At 42.3% G+C, this 21,476-nt stretch overlaps 1 protein-coding gene across 1 annotated transcript in view; it reads left to right on the top strand.

The window, feature by feature from the left end:
* The first annotated feature begins 19,500 nt into the window (after positions 1-19,500).
* igfbp3 (insulin-like growth factor binding protein 3) overlaps positions 19,501-21,476 on the top strand; it is an 18,998-nt gene continuing 17,022 nt past the window's right edge. Inside the window, exon 1 of the mRNA XM_031869734.1 lies at positions 19,501-20,003. Within this exon, the coding sequence (XP_031725594.1) occupies positions 19,640-20,003 (364 nt within the window). The 5' untranslated portion in view covers positions 19,501-19,639. The remainder of the gene's footprint in view (positions 20,004-21,476) is intronic.

The following is a 21,476-nucleotide window of genomic DNA, read 5'->3' as shown; positions in this document are numbered from 1 at the left end:
TGGGTATCGAACTTATCAAACAGAATACCTCTAACGCTGAGTATAGAAAACAAGTACTTATTAAAAAAGGTCAGATTCAGTTTAGGTGTCATTACAGAAAGATTCCAAACAACCTTTGGAACTCATTAGTTGGCATACATTGTTTAAGACAGATATTTCTATTTTGCTGCTGTTCAAAAGAGGAGGTCCTGCTCTGCAAAAAGGGCAATTCATTCCTCCACATATCCTTTCTCAGCCAATTATCTGTGTCTGGGTTGTGGTGGCAGGCAGCTTAAGGCCAGAAAAGAACCGGCTGTCCCATCACGTCCAAAGGCAAAAGTCTTTATAGCTGTTTCTGACGGCCACACTTGAAGATGGGGTAGACTGCCATCATAGAGAGGGGAACGACGCAATCATTGTTTAAATATGGCCGCGCATTTTCAGCCCTCTCGGTTGGAGGACACAATCGCTGCTTGAAGTGAGCATGATGAAGAAATGTTGCACTCCAATGACGCATGAAGTGTCAACCAATCCTATAATTTTGTTCTGTTCCATCTAAAACAATGCCAGTGCTAATTAACAAATAACTCTGTCAATGAGCGCTTGAGCAACACTTTGGTAAAAATGTAGCTATGTAGCTGGCCACGCACGGCCATTTTGTACGGTGTTAAAACAGTCAAGTGTTCGCAAACAAATGGCACGTAACTCGAAAAACACAATGCACAAATAAATGCAGAATGATTGGTATCTGTAAATCTGTATCTATATCTGTGCCTTTAATTTACAACTAACACATCATCATTTGAACATCAACTTAGCATTTTTCAAAGAAAAACCTACTTGCGTGGATTCTTTTGATACTGTTTCACACAAAATCCACAAATACAGGAAGCACCTGACTCGGTAAATGTCACATGACTCGTGTCTCATAAAACACAATGCACAAATAAATGAGAGTGATTTGTATCTGTGCCTCTAATTTACAACTCGTAGATCATCATTTGTAAATAAACACAAACAGTTGTACAAGTTTAACAGTTAAATATTTGTTTTTCTATGCGGTATACATAAATGTTGCATTACCACCATCTACTGGAAAAGGCTAGTCTTCCCTTTACTGAGCTTTACTTCACTACTTTACTTACTAAATGTTGTATGACACAATGGCGCCATAAAAAAAAAGTGGAGGTTAGCAAATATATTTCCTTAGAAAAATGCTAAGTTGATGTACAAATGAATGATGATATATGAGTTTTAAATTAGAGGCGCAGACACAGAATCACTCGGCATTTATTTGTGCATTGTGTTTTACAAGTTACGCAACTCAACATTTGTTTGCCGATACAACAACAAGCAATAGTCAAAGAGGTGTCTGGGACAAGGGCTCCCAGACGCTGTTCGACCCTCTGACATGTTTTGTTACTTTTGTTGGAGTATCATCTTGGGGAATCCCGATAAAATGCTGTTTGATGATCCAAAAAGGACTGTCAGATACCCAAACCGCCTCAAATGTCCCCTTTCAACTTGAGGCACTGAGGCTTTGCTATAATATGTATTTTGACTCAAGTTTTATTGCCTACATCAAGTGCTTTTTGGTAGTTTGAGATCGCCTGAATTCTATGCCAGTTCAAAAAATCCTACCAAGTCATTATTGCTCATCCCGTTGGCAAATTTGTTTGTTTGATCCTAGTAATCACTTTGAATATCTTTTCTCAGTTTCCTGGACTGCAATCACAGGCCGTAGATATAGTCATATGTCTCCTGTGAAGGTTTAGAAGAAAAATGATGATGAAATACTCTGAGGGATCGAAGATGGGTGACAAAGGGAGCGCTGAAAAGAGAGGGAACGGAGAGAAAAGGGCAATATATATATATATATATATATATTTCTTTCTCTTTTTCTCTCACTCTGTCTCCCTCTCTGCTGAAGTCCAGCCAGTTTCCTGCTTTCCCAGAGTAATGCACAGTTTATGAGGCAGGCAGAGGGCCACGCTTTAAATATGGCACTGTCGTTTTAGACGTCGTTTGAACTCGCTCTCTCAGTCCCTGTCCCGGTCCGTCCCCCTCCTCCACTCTCCATGGCAGTTCGTGGCATTTGCGTGAATGCCTGTAATGGTCTGACTATAGCGGATATGAGGAGGCAGGGAGGTGTTGTGTCAAAGTGGAACCGCCATTCAGTCACGGCGGACTTTTCACGTGTTTGGCCTCTTTTGCATTCCATTTTTAACCTCCCCCTTTCCCTCACTTCTTCACTTGGTAGAACTGTCACAGTCTCCTCCTCACCCCCCTCAGCTTGGCGTGAAAGGTGACCAACAAATTGTCACGCTCCACTCCAGAACTGTTCCCTTGAAACACAACTCTGAATACGAAAGTCTTCAGACAACCTCGGTCTTGTCTTACTCAGAGCCATCGCCTCAGTTCTTACCCTGCCGTCTTTCCCTTCTTTTCTTCACGGTCTCGCCTTTGTTGGGTGACTAACATCTTGGAGGATGAGGGTGGAAAAAGTGCTTAACCGCCCTTAATGAATATCAGAGACGGGTGTGTCACATGTTTGTGATTCATATCCTCTGTTATCTCAAAGGCCTCCTTCAGCATTACACAAATCCCAAACACGATGAAGACAAATGCAACGAAGGCTGGTCGGAGGTTTGGCCAGGACCTTTACTTCAGGTTGACAAAGCTGATCCAGCAAAGATGTGAATGTGATAATTAATGTGAACTCTGCTAATCTAAAACATGTCATACTCAGATGTACATCCTAAAGGACTAGTGTGTTACTTTAAATCATTTTGGCTATACATAACGTCATCACACCTAATCACGGTATAGAAATCATTAAGCAGACTTTTAACATTAAGTTGAATCATCCATCACAGTGAACATAAAAACGACATTTTAGTATGATGACATAACTGCAGACTTCTCAAATCACCCCGTACTTAAACTGTATCATCATGAATCCATAAAGTAAATTGTTAACAGTATTTTCTTTTCAAAAGTGCAAAGAGCTGCCAGTGCTTGCACAATGATTCACTGGTGATAATTTGTATACACCAGTGTTTCCCTCAGAATTTTGTGAGAATGTGGTGTGTGGACCTCGGGCCTTCTAAGGGGGATTAAAATGTTGTATATTTCAAAGTTAAATGCGTCAATCTGGTTCACTTTGAGAGCAAAATGAAGAACATTGTGCTCTTGAAAACAACGTTCTGTTTTTGTAAACATTTTTGTTCTTTAGCAGTGGATTGCAGCAAAGTGCATTTAGAATAATCAAGTACCCGACTATATATGAGGTACTTGTAACTTCACTTTTTCCATTTTCGGTTATTTTATACTTCTACTCCACTATATCTCAGAGGGAAATAAGTACTTTTCACTTCACTACATTTGTTGGACAACATAAGCGGATTCTTTATACAAAATATAAATCAACAAATAACCTGTTGTGCATTGTTAAATAGTGTATGATTATTAAGTATCAGATCATATATAATTCATGATAATAATACATTATTGTGATATCGATGCTAATACGTTTGTTCCTTTCTTTAAGCAACACTTTGAAAGCAGGACTTTTACTTGTAACTGAGTATTTTCACACTGGCATTACTTGTACTCGAGTAAAAGATCTCAGGACTTCTCCCACCACGGTGCTCTAATAAACAATTTAGTCGTTAACACATTGGTTGTAAAGATATGGATGGGCGTGGTCAATGGGCATGGTCAACGAGACGAGCTCGTTTCGAGAACGGTGGGTTGCCGACATCGCTGCAGATCCCTGGCGCCCCATGACAGTCGTGCAAGGAGTACCGCCCCTACCCGCAGGGAGAGGGACGCCAGAGGTGCTGTGAAGCCGCTAACCACTTTCCCCCGGGCGTTTACGAACCAAACTAAATGCATGCAGGTTGGCAGGCATTGCTGATTCACTTGCCTTAGGGCTAAGAAATCCAAAATAACTTAAAGGAGATTTAGCAGTCTGCTAATTAATGTTTATACTGTTCCACACAAGGAATGTAAAGTATTCATAGTTTACAGTTGAAGATCTCAGACCCAGCCACTGTTCTAACAGCTTCTTTAACTCAATGCAATTTCTTTCATCATCATGAAATAAGGTAAGAAGGTGTATTGTTATTGCCATGTCTGAACTAGGTCTGAATCGGACAATCCGACAAGTATGGTGATTGTATGCAGCGATTGGTCAGGTGTGCGGACTTATGAAAACAAGGTTCAAACTCTCTCAAGCTTTATTTTTTCCAATCTTCACATTAATACTTCCATCCCCTTTTTGTCACAAGTGCAACACCACGAATGCCTTTGAGGGAGAGATTGTCCGACTGTGTTCGCCACTATCCCCATTTGAACAATCATCGTGTCTTGTCCCCACCTTCGAGTGCGACAATTCAGAACATGTATAAACACTTTTCCCTGCAGACGTGGTTGGTGGAACCCTTACGGACGTCCAATTGTATTAGATACAAACTAGTTATTTTCAAGCATACCCTATTTCTCAATACCTCTCGAGAAACGGTGTTCCTAAAAGGCCACAAAAAACTTTCTCTTTCAAAATGTTTACCACAAAGTTGAACTTTAACCTTCTGCTCTCTATACATTTAGCAGTTAAAAAGTAAAAACTTGAAAACACGCTGGCACGGTCCTTTAGGTGTATGACAAACGCTACAAATGACAGTCCAGGCATTCTCTCGCCGAAAACAAAAGCATGCAGGCATGCAGCGCACTCATGTAACACTTGAGAGGAATGCGTGCACTCTCATCTGAACACACACACACACACACACACACACACACACACACACACCAGAATCAAAGAAGATATGTATCACACATAAAGTGACTAAGTGGAATGACGTGTGAGAGGAAAGGCTGCAGTGTCCTGTCATCCTGCTGCGGAACATAATAAAATGCACTTTGATTACATTCCTCTGTGACCAGTCCTGTCCCACTTTCCATTCTGCTCGCCGCCAGCGAGTGTTTTATGCACAGCTGCACTGTTTTCATGATGCAGGACAGCGATCTGGAGCCGGCAGGGGTGACTCACCCATGATGCATCCATTTGATGTCCTGAGCCCGAGACCTCCCAACATTTTATGTCCCACCTGCCACTTAGGTTAGAGGTGGGGGTGGTGGAGCAGAACACAGAAGAGGAGGGGATGGGGGCATTAAAATAAAGACATGTAGAGAAGGCTGCAAGATTAGTGGGGACATGGACTGACTGCATGAGTGGCTAACATGCGTTTAATGATCTGTGAATTATTGCATGTATATGCTCAGGCGAGGGGGGGGTTAACCCTTTGACGGCCACAGCCTAGGTAGTTCCTGTGTCTGTTAACAGCGCAGAGGGGTTGCATCATCTTATCAAAGCTTAGAGCCCAGTCCTCGTCCCGACTGTCCTCAGAGTGGGAGAACTAGAGCCACAAACTGGGAGACACACGGAGAGCCAGAGAGCTGGTATAACGCAACTAATATTTTATTCTTTAGTTCGCAGTTGATGTTGATTCGTTGATTCTTAGACCATTCAATTTATGGTCAAATAAATAAATGCAACTGTTTTTTAAATTGAATTTCCTTTTTCCTGCTATTCAGGCCGCCATTGGTTTCCATTCAATTATTTTCTGCACTTTTCCTCTTTTTCTTTTTGCTTCCTCTTCTTTAGTTTTCTCTGTATCACTTTATGTCAAGAGACTTAGATCTAACAGAATGTCCTGGTGAAAATGTATCGTCAAATAAATAATTGGTACAGTGTTTTAGAAATTTGAGGATATAAATATACATTTCTGTAATTCCAGGCAGTTCTTTTTTTTCTTTTTTTCTTTCTGTCCACATTTCTTCTCCCTCTTCTTCATATAGTGTCTGTATTGGTTCATGTAACAACACTATGATGGGCAGGACTCTCTCAAGAAAGATATCTAGTAGATCTAATTTGACCATCCTGGTTAACTAACAGTCAAATTCATCAAATGAACGAATACATGCACCACCACATATCAAGCTACATGATCTAAGATGCATGGTGACAGTTGAAACAGTGTTGCCCAGTCTGATGTGTTGCATTCTGGGGGACAGAAATGAGGAGGAAAATAAGCCTGACTGTTTTCTGTTCCATCAAGCTATCAGATGATTTGACCAAAATTAATTTATATTTAACCCTTTGACTGCACAGCTCAGGAGGCAGGGCTTCAGCCCAGCTGCAGAGTGAGCCATTGGTTGTAGTACGATGATTAACAGACTGCACGGCTCAGCTGCGATTGGCTGCTGAAACCTCCTGATCTGTCTCCACCAGTCCCCTCTAGTCAGGTGACTGTGACCTGTTGCAAAATCAATGTTATCAATCTGTCCTCACAATCAGCAGGACCTCCACTAACAAGGAGTTGAAAATGTATCAGCGCAATAAATTGTTCCTCTTTCTCTCCTTTGGGAAAAAGCCTAATTTCACCTTCTGTTGCTTGTTTACGGTTTATTGCAGATTCGATTTATCGTCAGGCAGTTTGGGGATCAAATGGGTTATGAGCTGTTTGTGTTTTGTTTAAACTCTTGGCCGCATAAACACTGAGTCATTATTGGATGGATATGATCATTACAAAGCACTGCTGAGGCATAAACTGCCGGTTTGTGGTGTCTCTGGTTTCAATCTGGCTCACAAACGTCATCATATGACGTCCTTTCTCCTTTCTCTCATCTATTTTGTCAGCGAAATGAATCCTGATCAAGCAAAAGTAAGTTGTAAATAATGTTGTTTTGACACAACCTGACGGGAAATGACCTCAATGACTTCTACCCGTTTGTGGTGGGAGGGGGGGGGTGTATCAATTTGTGTCTGTGCACGTCTGGGTTATTGTGAAACGTCTTTTATCCCATCCTGACTCTGCAGAATTTGTGGTTTATTTATTTATACATCTGTGTTTATCAGATCTGATCAATTGTGTATCCCCTTCTGCACTGAGACACACACACACACATACACAAACACACCGAAACACATCCACATAGTACCTGTGCGTCTGAAGTTAACCCGTCACTTCAGTTTTCAAATAACAATATATTCAGTAAATATACTGAACATTACTGATATTTACTAAGTCAAATGTCAGGGTATTCCTATTACAGGTATTTTCCTACTAAAAAGGTGACTTAAACATATTCTATGAAATGAAGAAATAAATTCATCTCTTTGACATTTTGTATGTATAACCTGAGCTTTACTTTTGTATTAAATCATTTTAATCACCAGCTTTTTTTTGTAGTGATAGAGGGATGCAGCAACAGCACTTGCACATGTTTAAAACATGTGCTTCATAACTATGAAGAGCAAAAGTCATCTCTACAGTTAAGGCTGGAACATGCTTCTCCAAAGCTGCATGTGCAGAAGGAGAACAGGAAAAAGGGTCATTTTTGCTTAGCTGCTTCTTTTATACTGTACTTGAATTGATTATAAGTGTAAGGTTTTTTTCTTTTCTATACTACACAGAATGTATTCAACACAGTATTGAGTGAAGGTCATCCGCGTTTTGGCAGTGATCAGAGCCCAACACACACTCACTGGAAGAAAATAAACTGAAAGTGTAAAAATAAGTTTCAGGTCACGGTTATGCAGGTATAGCGCAAGTGAAACGATTGTTAGACACCTGTACCGGCTGCAACGCAACTCAAGGATAAAGTATTGACAAAGGTTGACCAAAAGTAGATCAAATGTCTCGTCTTCTGTTAAAAGCTGCACTTGAAGGCACTGCACAGACCACAACCAATGGCCCGCTGACTGCTGATGTTCCCACGCGTCCTGTACAGATGTGTCTGTCTTTGTAATCCAAAAAAAAGATGTGAAACTTTTTCAAACCTCTATGAATAAGTGTATAATGATTATTCAAGATTAGGTTTGATAAAAACTTGAAACTTTTGGTTAGAGTTATAGTTTTCTTTGTATTTTTCAGCCCCTGTTCTTTATGCTTACGGAAAAAGAGATAAAACGTCAGAGGGACAAAATAGAAACCACACAAAATGAGTAAATCAGCAAGTGGTGAGGGCTAGCTACAGGCAATGTCGTCAGAGACACCCGCAGGGACTTCAAGTGACGGTCGACAGACGCTCAGACGACAGACGACGGGCTCTCAGATGCGTAGCAGTCGCCGGCTTGGTGTACTGAGCCTTGAACAAATCAGGTCAAGTTGCTTTGGTTTAGAACTGGGAGCTAGAGCGTTTAAGCTCTTGAATGCTGCGCATAAACAAATGTGGAAATAAAAGGTACTTCTCGGTTATGTTAACTGATTGCCCAATAATACTGACACACACTTCTAGCCTCTCCAGTGAGTACACCACCAAAAACACACACACACACACACACACACACACACACACACACACAGACAAACTCTATTTGTGCGTGCGTTCTGTTGACGTTGCAGCTCTGCCTCTTGGTGTGAACGGCCTGGCTCCAAAGCACCATGTACTTTTGCGGCGGACGGCGGCACTTTCAACTTAATGAGGCCATGTACTGCCTGATTCATTTACTCTAAAATACATGTTGCGGGGACGAGAGCAGGGTGTCATTAGAAATCACTTGGCTGGGACACCCAAAACAGGAACATATTCTTACTCTTTTTCATCGGCACAGAGAGGGAAAGAGAGGCAGACAAAGGCAAAGGGAGACAGGAAGAAGGCAAGGAGAGTAGCAGGAGGAGTGAGAGGGGGCGAGGGGTGTAAAAAAAAGTGTGAACTCCTGCTCCTTTATGACCTGTTAAACAGGTCATAAAGTGAGTATTCAGGGTCAGTGAGAACGAAGGAGGGAGTGGAATCTGTTCTTTCTCCGCTCTTTGGCTCCCCATTGAGCCAATCTATATGCTCTTTCTTCTCCCCTTGCATCTGCTTCTGAAAGTGTGTCAAAGCCAATCACTATGTTTGTTTCAGATATCATTGACCTCTGTGTACGCAAGCGAATCCGTGCGTGTTTTGGAAGGCAAAACCCTCCGGGCGTTTTTCTCATGCACCGACCATTCAGCATCGTACCCAAACCGCACTGCAGAGTCTCTCTGGGAAAGCGCAGCATTTCTGTCCAATGAGTTTTGCGCTGCATGCAGCTCCAGAGGTCTAATTATGCTCAGTTTGAAAGCACAGACACCCCCATGTCAAAGGCAGGCTCTATAAATCACACACAGTCATTAGTGGGAAAATATGCTTTTTTTTCTATTCTTTCGAGGGCTTGGCAATACAACATAAAGCCATGACAAATAAAAGCAATAAACTATTTATTGTCTCGGGGGTAGAAATGGTTACATCTCTCCACACAGACAGGAATGGCATTTACGCAAACGAATTGGCTGTAAACGCTTTTTATTTGAAACCCAGGATATAATTAGAAACTTGTGGCTTTCCAAGAAAGAATATGTATGCATGCATGTGTGTGTGTGTGTGTGTGTGTGTGTGTGTGTGTGTGTGTGTGTAAGCGTGCGCGACAGCATGTTTTCTTCTCTCTCTCTCTCTCACTCACTTTCTCGTCTTCATTATGCCAAGTAGCTCCCAAATATTTTGTGTCAGAAATAAAGTTCACATGAGGAATTTCACAGGTGGTCGCGGCAAAAAATACATTAGACTATATGGTCAGGAAATATGAATCTGACATGCACCAGTTGTTCAGCACGAAAAGAAGCAATCAGGTTTTCTGACGGCAAAGGAACTATTTTTGTGTCACCTCAGCTGCAAGTGCATTTGTAATTATTAACTTTATTTGGCATTCTTTTAATGCAATGGACAATTTTACTTACTTTCTTAGTTTTTAAGATCTTTCAAGTCAGCTCTCATGAATTGCAAGTCGCTCAAATTGTAATGCACGCGTACATATGCACATTTCACATAATGTGGAAGGTGATAGCTGACACTGGGCATTTGACTTCAGTATTGCTTTGTCATCCTGGTCTTCTCTCTTCTTTACATAATGCACAAGTTGCTCTTCATTCAATTGTGTTTATTACAGGGTAGCAGCTCAAGGTGTGTTTGCTGTGCCCAGTGGCCAATAGATTTTAAATCTTTTTGAAGTGCAACCTGTAAAAACAAGGTGTTGCCGTAAGGCTCTCAGTGCTTCAAAGTGTCTGAAATTCAGTTTCAAAGAGGCTGAAATTGGATGTCGGGGTGCGTTCTGCCAGTTTCATGCACCATTGTTCACAATTGTACGTTACGCCTACTACACAGACACTTTATTAACAACAGGGATAATGGTTAAGTGTATGATTTGGACGTGTCTTGTACATGTTGTACGATTTAGTTTGTTTGAAGCACATTGAGGCCTCGAGGATTGTACCTTAAGCTATACTTTTCAACGAAGAACACTGCCATGACAATAAACTACTATATAATACATTTAATGCCACACATTAAAAGTACATGGATTTAAATAATCATTTTAAATACTATCTGAAATCTAAATATTGTTTTATATAAAAGAGAATATCCTTATCTGCTTTGAAGTTTCTTTTGCAATGACAGTGTCACGGTCAGTGGACTTGTGAACAATACATTGTGGTACTGATAGTTGATGTTTATTACTGTGATCTTGGAGGTGAAATGTCAGCATGAGTGGGCACAAACATGTCCGTTACATCAGCTCACTTTCAACAGCACAAAAGGCAGACCACAAATCAGACAAAACTTTTTCAGATGTCACATATGCATGACCTCAGATTCACTTTAACTACAAACTGGCAAGTGGGGAAAGAAGGTTAATGTCCATCTCCCCGTGGCAATTACAAACAGGATAAGCTGGATGTTTTGTGGTGTTAGGTACAGTATCTTCCGGACTGTTCTCTTTTTGTAAAACAATTCACTGTCATGCTTCTCTGCTGTCTTTGTACTGACAGTTTTGCTACTACTTTTCATATATCTCCATCTGAAATCTCCTCAGTTTCCTCAAGGTTTGTGTTTATATCGGCCGACAGACCTCGTTGTCAGCGGCTCTGCAGCCTTTTAACCCAGTGCAGGTGGTATGGAAACACAACCTAGAAGAGGCAGCTCTTCAGAGAGATGTTGGCCCATGGGGTTATATTGCTTTCACTCCTGGCATCTTTATTATTGCTCTCTCTTCCCCCCGACTCCCCACAAATCAGATGATATGATGAGCACACTGAGCCCTTCCTCCCGTCTCCCCCCCTATCATCCCTCATGCCGCCGGACTCCCACAGAGACTTCCTGGCACTGTGAGAGGACCGGGATGTGCATGAGTTATGCAAGATTAATCTGCAGTTTGATGGGAAACGTGTTGTTCTCAAGGTCTCTCGCAGGGGAGACATTTAAAAGCTGGAGTGAGATTACATTTTCATTCTTCTCTGTTTTTCCACTGCTGAAAGAGGAGCACTGTGTATTTACTTTACCAACCTACTTTACTGCAACCCCATCCCGCCACCACCAACACCACCACTACTACCACTACCACTACCACACCACTGCCGCCTCACTCAGCCTCTCTGCTAAGCGATAAACAGGGGGTGCCATTAAATGCTCCCCCCACATACCCTCAATCTCCTAAACAATCTGCAGAGCTGAACATGCCCTTTACAGAATCACTGATGTAAGGAGCACAGTTAGGCTTCATGTCTTTCAGCATGCAGGAAGCACATATACGTTGGATAATTTAAACGAACGATCTACTAAAAACATATGTTCAAGAGTCAAACGCCCACCAAAAGGCAGTTCTGAAAAGATCCCACTGCTCTTTTATCATTCAGCTCGGTATGGTCGTTGGTTAAAAGCAGTATAGGCTCCAACATACAGTATATACTGTATGTACAATATACTATATTTGGCATATTTCACCAAAGTATAGCTCAACCAAAGTAAGCAAGTACAATGACTAACCTTGAAAGTGATAAAGCAGAAGCTGTGTTTAGCAATTTTTGGCAAAAGTACAAGTTTTTGGAATATATTGGCCATTTTTTTCCAATTTTGTTATAAGACTAAATCCGAGGCAACAAACTTTTCTAATCCACAAAGGGTGGTTATTGGATGCTCAAAACTACCGAATTTGTTTTTGAATTTGTTGATCAGCAGAAAACGAACTGACCAACCAATTTTGATTTATCAAGCATCAATACTAAACATGTGCTGACTTGTGCTTCTCAAATTTGAGTTCTGCTGCTTTAGGCTGTTGTGCTGAGAATAATATCATATGTGTAGAGTTTTCGCTGTAAGTTGGGTAAAACAAGCAATAACAGGCTCTTGCAACTTGTTATGGGCATCGATCATATGTATTGCTGTAACGGCATGGTCCGATGATCCATCTTACGTGTCGAACATCATGGCCACACCTCAATTTTCCCATACAGCCTGTCAGCCCTTTCACATGTAGGCTATGCCGTGGAAGCCATCCATTAGGCCACAGCTAGGTGCTGCTCAGAGCAGCTGCTAGCCGGCTAAGTGCAGCAGCAAAGACGCATTTTAGTTGAAGGGCTCCACATCGCGACCTAATCAGTCACCCGCAATCCAAACAGCACGTCAGGCGCGCAGGTTTAGCAAGCGGCGTGGTTCAGCCAGAGCCACTCTGCAGCTGGTGTGCAGGACATGCTGCCTTTTAGCCCATTCTGGCACACACCTGCTCAATGTCAGGTCAGGCTCCAACATGTGTCAAAATATACAGGGGTTACATTCATACATAATCGGCCGTATTCTGGCCTTTTTGGCACGACTCTCTGCAGCGCTATAACACCTGTCCTTTTAGCTTTTATCATTTCAAATCCATAAGCTCCCTTTGCTTTCCATCATCTCTCTGTAATAAAAACTTTTTTACATTACATTACATTTATTTAGCTGTCAATTTTAACCAACGCAACTTACAAATACAGTAAGTGCATTAAACCGTGTGGATACATCCCAAAATTGCAAGAATCGTGAAAGTACACAAGGGTCACTTCACGAAAATTCCCCCCGAAATAAAACTACATATTGGTATTGGGATATTTGTTTGAAGAGCTGTTTTTAGGGCTTCTGGGGGTGAGTCAATGTCAAGTCACCAGCAAATGTCTTTTAGGTCTTTGAGTACTGATCATTACATTTTTTAAATTCTTCTGTGTGTTATTACTGCTTGTCTTGTGTTGTTAACCACTTGGAGAAATTATTTAGTTGTTGTGGTGAGTGTGCGGGCAAACTGTTCGCTACTTACACATCTAGCAGACATGGAGTAACATTAGCCTTCATTTTAAGTCATGTTTCTGGCCACCTGATGGATGTAAATTGAACATTCAATCTGCTATAAAACCCTGTTTTGGTCTATGACAACTTCTGAGGGAAATATCTGGTTCTTACAATCGGTTCACCAAAACATTGTTGAAGGAGATGAACATCAATATAGCAGCAAACAAATATTTGCTATGTAAAGATTCATGTCGACCTGAGAAGAGAATGAAGTCACTCTCCCTCTGTGTGTTGTTATCAGAGCTTTTCTGGGATTTGTCTGCATAGCTGGGACGTATATGCTTTTAGTGCATGTTAGTGCATCTGATGCACTCCACTGGTTAGCTCATGGCCGCCCTCTGCACTGCTCTCATATGGTGGTTACAGCTGGTAATGCCGTCCCAACTGACAGTCGTTACGGAGGCGTAGCACCCACCCTCCAGTTCCCTCTCAGGTAAACACGGTTAGCTCTGTCATCACGTTTGACGCTGTTTGAACCAACCGGCTGGTTGTCGCCATGTTGAGAGCCTTTGAGAGGCAACGATATGCTCCCATTATGCCATCTTGCACCTTTAACTTTGAGTGTTTGCCATTTGGTGCTGGAAAGGTAGTGTAAAGTTGGTGAGAGTGGACCAGAACGGGTAAAATTGTGGGCCAAAAAAAAAGCAGAATTCTGTAAAAATTAATGGCGGGTTTGACACCATTAGATAGTAATTTCATCCATTGTTGATATTGAGATATTGATTAAAGCAGCTATAAGTCTGACTCTTTATAATGAGTGAAAGTGTCTGTGAGATGTATGCCACTACACAGGATCTATAGAGACATGAAGAACATGCCCAGCTCCCCGGATGTAACATCACATGTTGCATGGTCGGTGCAAGGCTCACCACTCCAAGATCCAAGCTTAGACACCTCTCTGTGTCTCTCTCCCGCACTGTGTCATGCTTTTCTTCTGTCTGCTCTTCTTCCTTGAGTCTTTTTAAAATCTCAATCCCAATGCATTCCCTTGAAAATCAGGCCTATCCAACTCTATTGTTGTGTATTCTATTCCAACCACCATTACCTGGGGAAAGCGACAGAAAATGGATGGATGGATCTATTCTAGTCTGTTTGAAGAGGAGCTACACTGCTGGCCTTTTCCTGCTGCCGACCTGTGGTTACAGTTAGAATTTGTGACAGTTAGGTTTAATATTGCAATCCTCTTAGTGAGGACTTTGCAGGGAAACACTCTCTGATCCCGTCCACGCTGCAGGGCCGAATGTCTTCTAGAAAGCGTGGAGGAGTGTTGAAGCTGTTGTGCCTGGTGAGCGGCGAGCCTGAAGACTTCTGAGTGGCGCTAGCTATGTGTGTCAAGACAGGAAGGGGAAACTGATCCTCTTAGCAGCCTGGAATTGGCCCACTCTCAGGAAAGTGTCACTTGAGTTGGTCAACTTGAGAGCGCCAGGCGAGATTGTCTTGCCTTGTATCTCCTTCCCGTAGCAGCCTCCTCCCTCCGCCCGGCCAGCAGTGGGAGGACTGCTGACCTAAAGACAGATGGCAACTGCAACCTCATGACTGTGATCTTTCCTCAGCATGCTGCTAAGTATGCCTTACCTGGCCTCCAGGCATGAGTTCAATCCAAGGTGCCACACTGCCTGTTTGACCAATTAGAGGGAGCCTCTGCTGGGCAGGACTCAGACCTCCTGCTGAGAGCTGCCAGGCATATCTAACTGTAGCCCAAACAAACGGCACAGACTTCACCACAAACACATCATAAGCCCAAACTTTTCACTTCTCTTTGCTCCCACATGCAGCTGTCTTGATTAAAAACCGAGTTAACTTTTTTTTTCTTCCCTCTTCACCTTTTCTAGCTCTACAAATTCCTCTTTCTGTCTTCCTCTGCTCACCTCCAGATGTTTCCTTAACCGTGTCATAAAGACAGTGACAGAGAGCAGTCAGGCTATGTTTATTATTTGAATTTATTGAAAACAGATAAAACAGAGTTCATTGCTTTAGAGCAGCCCCCACTACAGCAATCAATAAAGAGCGGCCGGCATTTAATAGATTTCAATGAAAGCTGAACCATTATCTCTAGAAAAAGGGTGAAAAATGAACTCGCTGTATGAGTCTCACATGTTATCATGAGAACACTTTCTGGAATATTTATTCAAACTCCTGTGTAAGTCCTGTGCTTTCCAAGAATGTACACACGCAAGTCCCTATGATGGCCGTGGAAAATGTGGACATTTTCAGGTTTATCCAAGTAGGAAAACACATAAAAACTGAACAGGGCTGTATTGACAGTTGTTTACCTGCTTCATATCCACAAAAAAACCTAAAGGGAAATTCTAACCATTACCGACACAGTTACAACAACAACTATAGGCCTTGAACTTTCTGGAAAAAATGATTCTGTCAGTCTTAACCTCCAAACAGCCAAATGAATGGGGTTTGAGGATGGTGGTTAACAAGACAGATGTTTACCCCCCAAGTTGGCATCCTACAAATGGTTTTATCCAAATCTACTTTACTACAACTACCAAAAGAAAAGAAAAGGCAATTTTAAGTATTAGGTGGTAATGCTAGATGTCAATTGTGATTATGATGGAACTAGCAGATTTCCAACGTCCATAAACTAACCCCTCTATTTCTGTACTGCATGTTCACCAGATTATACTACATGCATACAGTATTGTTGTTTAAATGCCCCAAAACATCTCAGATGCAACTACAGTATCAGCCTTCAGCAACGAACACAGATCTTCATGTTCCCCCATGACGGACGAGGCCTGTCCTCGCTGTCAGCGCCCCGGGTGAGTTAAGGAGCACCAAATGATTTTCCCGAACACAAAGTGGCAGAACATATTATTTATGTTTTTTTCCCCCGTAAGCCACAGTCAACATCATTCAACTAAAATACATTTGAATCATTCTCCTGATAGGAAAAGCAAGCCAACTATGTACAACAACAGCAGTGAGTCTCCTACTACCGTAATTACCGTAGTTGTGCACACAGTTTTCCTGTGAGCTTCCTGTTAGAGATATCACCGTGTTCCAAAATGTCTGTAATAATTACTCATCATTGACAAAAATTGGACAAAAATCTTAACTCAATATCCACTTATTGGCTTTTTTCTTAGGTCTACAACCTCTTGTCAGCGTGTTCATCAGCAGATGGAGTTTGCTCAGCTGTCTCTTAGGTCTCACTTATGCCTCTTGATGACAACTAAGCTTTTTCTATGAGAACAGAGCAAGATGTTTGAAAAAAATATATTTTTTTGTAATTTTCTGTCAGGTGACTCGCAGATTGACCAACTTAGAATTTCCACCCTCACACTGACTTAACCCTTACACACTGTTCATATTGAATGCCTTCACAGTATGGTTCGGGTTAATTTTGACCCAGACCAAGAATTCCCTCATCTCATAGTAAGTGTCTATACCAAATTTTAAACTACAGATCTATTTAGAATGTCTAAATAGGCTATGTCTCATTGATAAATGTATGATTCATCCTTAATACATGTTTCAGAGAGCAGGGAGAGTGTATTTTTTAAGTTTTACAACATTCGTTTTTGGAGAAAAACATCTACTATTACACATTATCATGTCCTGTTTAACATAAGACATAAAAACATAAAAGCCATAATGACTTAAATATATTGTAATGAATTTGAAAATGGCATGAACATTCTGGAACTGTTGGAATTTATAATACAACCATGTTTAATCATTGCAACCATTAAACGCTGTCCTCACTGCTATATCATAAGAAATCATGATTATCAATATTAATTCAACATTTACCACTGAGAACACAAAACATTACATAATAAAATGCTTATTATAAACTAGTCAGTAATCAGTCAGTAATCAGAGTTTTCTTCCACATTGTCTTCCTGCTCTGACACATCCTCCAAATCACTATCAACCTCCTCATCTTGGAAGAACAGATCAAGGGCCTGTTGCACACTAAATCTTGCTGCCATGATGTCAGTCACTGAAATGGCAGCTCAGGTACCTTTATAATGTCACTTTAGGAAAAGTCATCAATTTTCAGGCATAAAGAATGACGTTTAGGGTATTTTTACTGCTGTCAAATGTCAAAACGGGTCAAATTTGACCCTCACAGTAAGGGTTAAGAACTGTAACTCTGAGGGTGAAAAACACCAAGAGAAGATCCACTTTAAGCACACTGTGGACCAACTGTATAGCGCATTGTGGTAAAATTGAAAGTTGCCCCACTGAAAAAACACTAAATAACTGTCGACATGATTCATGGTGCAAGGCAGGTCAACGTTTCTTTGAAGAAAGGGATATGCTGGTCATAACATGGTCAGCGAGTGCGGTGCGTGCTGATGGTATAGCTCACATATGAATAAAGCATATGTTGACAGCAAGACAATTTACTGCTCAATTCACTTGTGAAGGAAGGAAACAAATAAATCTGTCTAGATCCTTTCGTTCCCACAAAACCTCAAATTATAAAGTGCATTGTGCCAGTGTTACTGAGGACCGTCATTGACTTTGGGTTTCCAATTAATGATTTACGGCCTGAAATGTGTTGCATTGCTACGAAGAGGAATGTTGACTGGGACGAAGGAGAGATTAATAACTAGAGAGAATATGAGTTACCTTGACAGGGAGAAGACAGAGAGGGTGAAAGAAAAAAGGTGCATATGCCAAATGAAGACAAGATTGATGAGTAAGACAAATAGCATCTCTTATTGCAGTTCGCTGAGACTGCAACATAGACGGGTTGAACATGTGCCAGCAGTTGTCTGATCTTTTTATTGTCCTGAGGCAAATTACAGCTCTGTTCCTACTCTGAGATCTGGAGGATGCCAATGGATGTGCAGAACAAGGTGAATGTTATGTTGCGTTGCCATTGGTTGACTTTCTTCTGCATTGCATAATATCTGATCAGGCAAAAATGAACTTGAGAATGTCATATCCATTTGGCTGTTTATATATTGTCTGAAGACTGGTTTAACAGCTATCTTCAGCCAGGCAAACAATAACAGCACATTAGGATTAACCCTGTCCTCTTTATGGTATGACAAAATAAACTCTATCTGTATATCCTACTGTATTCACACAAAGGGGGCAGTTTCCCAAAACTGTCTTTTTGCTGAATTAGTTTAAACGGTAAGGTGCTTTAGGTAAATCATACCCTGGACGGATGGGCAGACAATAAACAAGCCAAAGGTCAGAAGATGAATATTTCAGACATGAAAAAATGCAGGAATAGAAAAAAAGTCAAGTAATAAGAAAACTAATCTTAGCTGGAGATGTTTTCTTGCTATTCTGGGGGTGTTTGATTACCCTTTGCTTGTTTTTCATAATGCAGTCTCAACACTTTTTCTGCTTCTGTGGTGGAAATCACACAATGGCCAATACTGATTGCTTTATTTTCTCAGTGTGTACCCCCCTCTCGCGTTTGTTATTGCAGAACAGGAGGATATGCTGGACAGGGGGGCGATGCTGAGCCGGCAGAATCTGAACATTTTTTTTTCTAATAATTTGAAATCCTGTGGGGGGCCATTCAGGAGAAAGGTGCAGGCTCGCCGATGGGACTCATGGGAGAGAAGAGTGTGTGTGTGGGGGGGGGGCGTGTGCGCAGTTAGCTGTAGCTGGTGTTCTGACTGACATGTGCATCTGAACAGCTTCTACAGACCAGAGCAGTAAAGCAAAACCTCTTTGGCTGCACCTTCCATTGAGCATGTGGTCGCGCACAAGTTATATGCAAAAAAAAAATCATTGTTTTTGTGGGTTAACATGGAGGCCACCTACACATCTGCCCAGAGGAATGTTTTATCAGTATTGCATGTGGGGGGTACCACCAATGGCATTCACTCACATACCTTTGATGTCAGCAGGGGATGTGGCCAGTGGTGTGGAAACCTCCACAGGTTTGGGAACAGTCAACACAGAGGAAATCTTCCCTGGCACAGCATATTTATCTTCTGGTGGAAATCTGCATATGTGCACCTTTTCTGTAACATAAAATATGATATCAATACTACTGAGAGTGAAGATAACCCAACAGTCATTCTGCCATCTGCAGCTCCCGATACTTGCCTGTCTTTTAACAAGAGGCCAAATTAACAGATGGAAACAAACACCTTTGCTCTTATGCCAGAGCATGAAAGATGATCGGTCCTCAGTAAATTATTATAAGGGTTTAAAAGAGTTGAGCGTTTTAGCAGCTCTCTCTCTCTCTCTCTCTCTCTCTCTCTCTCTCTCTCTCTCTCTCTCTCTCTCTCTCTCTCTCTCTCGCTCTCTCTCTCTTCTGACTGGATGTAGCGGTCCCTCATATCGGGGCTCTCCGTTTACATTATTCATACGGAGGAGGGTGTGACTTGTTGGCTCTTTTTCCGCCTGTATAAAATGAGAAGTTCGCGTAAAACAAAATACAGATGGAGAAGGCTAGCTGGCTCGCTGTGTCACAGAAAGTCCCCTTAAGCCGACGCGACAACTCACATACTGTCCCTTTGTGACCAGCTTAATCCGCAGAATGCCCGGTCTCTGCGTGCTCTGTCTCGCCGCCGCACTGGCTGCGTTCAGCGGGCTCGCCGGCACCGTGGGGCCGGTGGTCCGATGCGAGCCTTGCGACGCCGGGGCGCTCCTGCAGTGCAAGCCGCTGCCGAAGGACTGCGCCGAGCGCGTGAGGGAGCCCGGCTGTGGCTGCTGCATGACGTGCGCTCTCGGCGAGGGACTGGCGTGTGGAGTGTACACGGCGCGCTGTGGCTCCAGCTTGACCTGCCAGCACCAGCCGGGGGAGAGCCGACCCCTGCAAGCTCTGTTGGAGGGACGGGGAGTGTGCTCCGGCACCGCGTCCAAAAAACTCAACGGCATTCTCATACCGGTGCCAAAACAAGGTAAGACGCGCTGTTATTATTTGCGCTTTTCACGGTTTGTTGACAATCCTGTTCCTTTTATTGTGCGTGTGTTGTTGTTGTTGTTATTTTGTGCATTTGACAGGCGCTCTCCCCATGAGGTATTTCTCTGTGTTGACCAGGTCTTGGGTGTTCCCTGCTCATGGAAAAAAAACGATTAAGTGCGTCGTATTGATTGTGGATGAGATAATGATCCTTAGACTGATCTACTGAAGATATTAAGGCACAAGTAAATATGTGCAAAGTGTTTTCAGTGGGCTTTTTTGCAGCATGCCACAATGAATAACACAATTTTAGTCGTGGGCTTTTTAGAAGGGGGACTTGACATTGCACAGTGATGGTGGGTTTGCCCGGGTTAAACAAGTCCCATAGGCTCCTGAAAGTTTCAGTGGATAACGACAGCTTGGGTTGGAGGTTTACGCAGCAATTAATCTTTGCTTTCCCACCAGGCGGACACTTTCTTTCCCATGTGGGCACATCTTTGGACCATCATGCTTAAATTGCCAAATTAAAATTAAGGAATTAAAAGATTGTCGTTTTTGCCGTTTGCAGATTGTTTGTTTTAAGAAAAGCAACACTGCTCTTTCTCACTAACACACACACACACACACACACATAGCCACAAGCAGTCAAGCACACACACGCACGCAGCCTGGCTCCCTCAAACCAATAGTTAAGGAATGCCACATACATACTGTAAGTATACAGTATTTAGCTGAGGCTGAGCGTAGACCATGTCCTTGTCTTCTGTAATGTCCTCATTTTCCTTCAAGTAAAGCTCATGGATTTTTGTACACAGCATGAAAATATGTGCTGCTGCTTTCCTGATCCAGGATGTGGGCCAAAACATGTCGGGTGTGTGGCAAAGGGGGGGGGTGGGTAATCATTTCTCTGAGTTACCCATAAGCATCCAAGACACACTCAAAGACAGAGTGCACTCTCAAGTAATTACCAAGGAGCCCAAACTGCATATTTAACATTGCATGCCACCCAGCCAATATCGAGGGACCTTATATCTGCATGGTGTTTTGTGTGAATGGATGCACGCTGCTCACACTGGTGAAACGGCACACATGCCACCTACATGTGAATACACACTGTTGTGTGTTTAGGCACTGCTGACGTCAGGCCTCCAAGAGCCTCTGTGTGTTTTCTTCTTCCTGGTTATTTGGTTTGGCCAAAGTAATGTGTGGTGTGCAAGCACTCAACAGTCACATTGTCATACACACACAGACATGCTTATGCATCCACCAGCGGGTGCACACACTTACTTTTTCACTTCCTGTAACTTAGCCTGTATATTTCTCTCTTTACTGCTTTCCCTCTTGTTCTGTCATTTTATATAAACTTATTTATATTTGCAGCATCTGTCTAACAGCAGTGAGACAGGTATAAATGCATGCTTATTTCCAGTATCTCCACCGTTGGAGAGGGGGGGGGGGGGGGGGGGGGGGG

Source organism: Anarrhichthys ocellatus, unplaced genomic scaffold (genome assembly GCF_004355925.1).
Source record: "Anarrhichthys ocellatus isolate YVR2014 unplaced genomic scaffold, GSC_Weel_1.0 scaffold48, whole genome shotgun sequence".
NCBI lineage: Eukaryota > Metazoa > Chordata > Actinopteri > Perciformes > Anarhichadidae > Anarrhichthys > Anarrhichthys ocellatus.
Note: the sequence above shows the minus strand (reverse complement) of the source record. Positions and strands in the feature narration are given on the sequence as shown.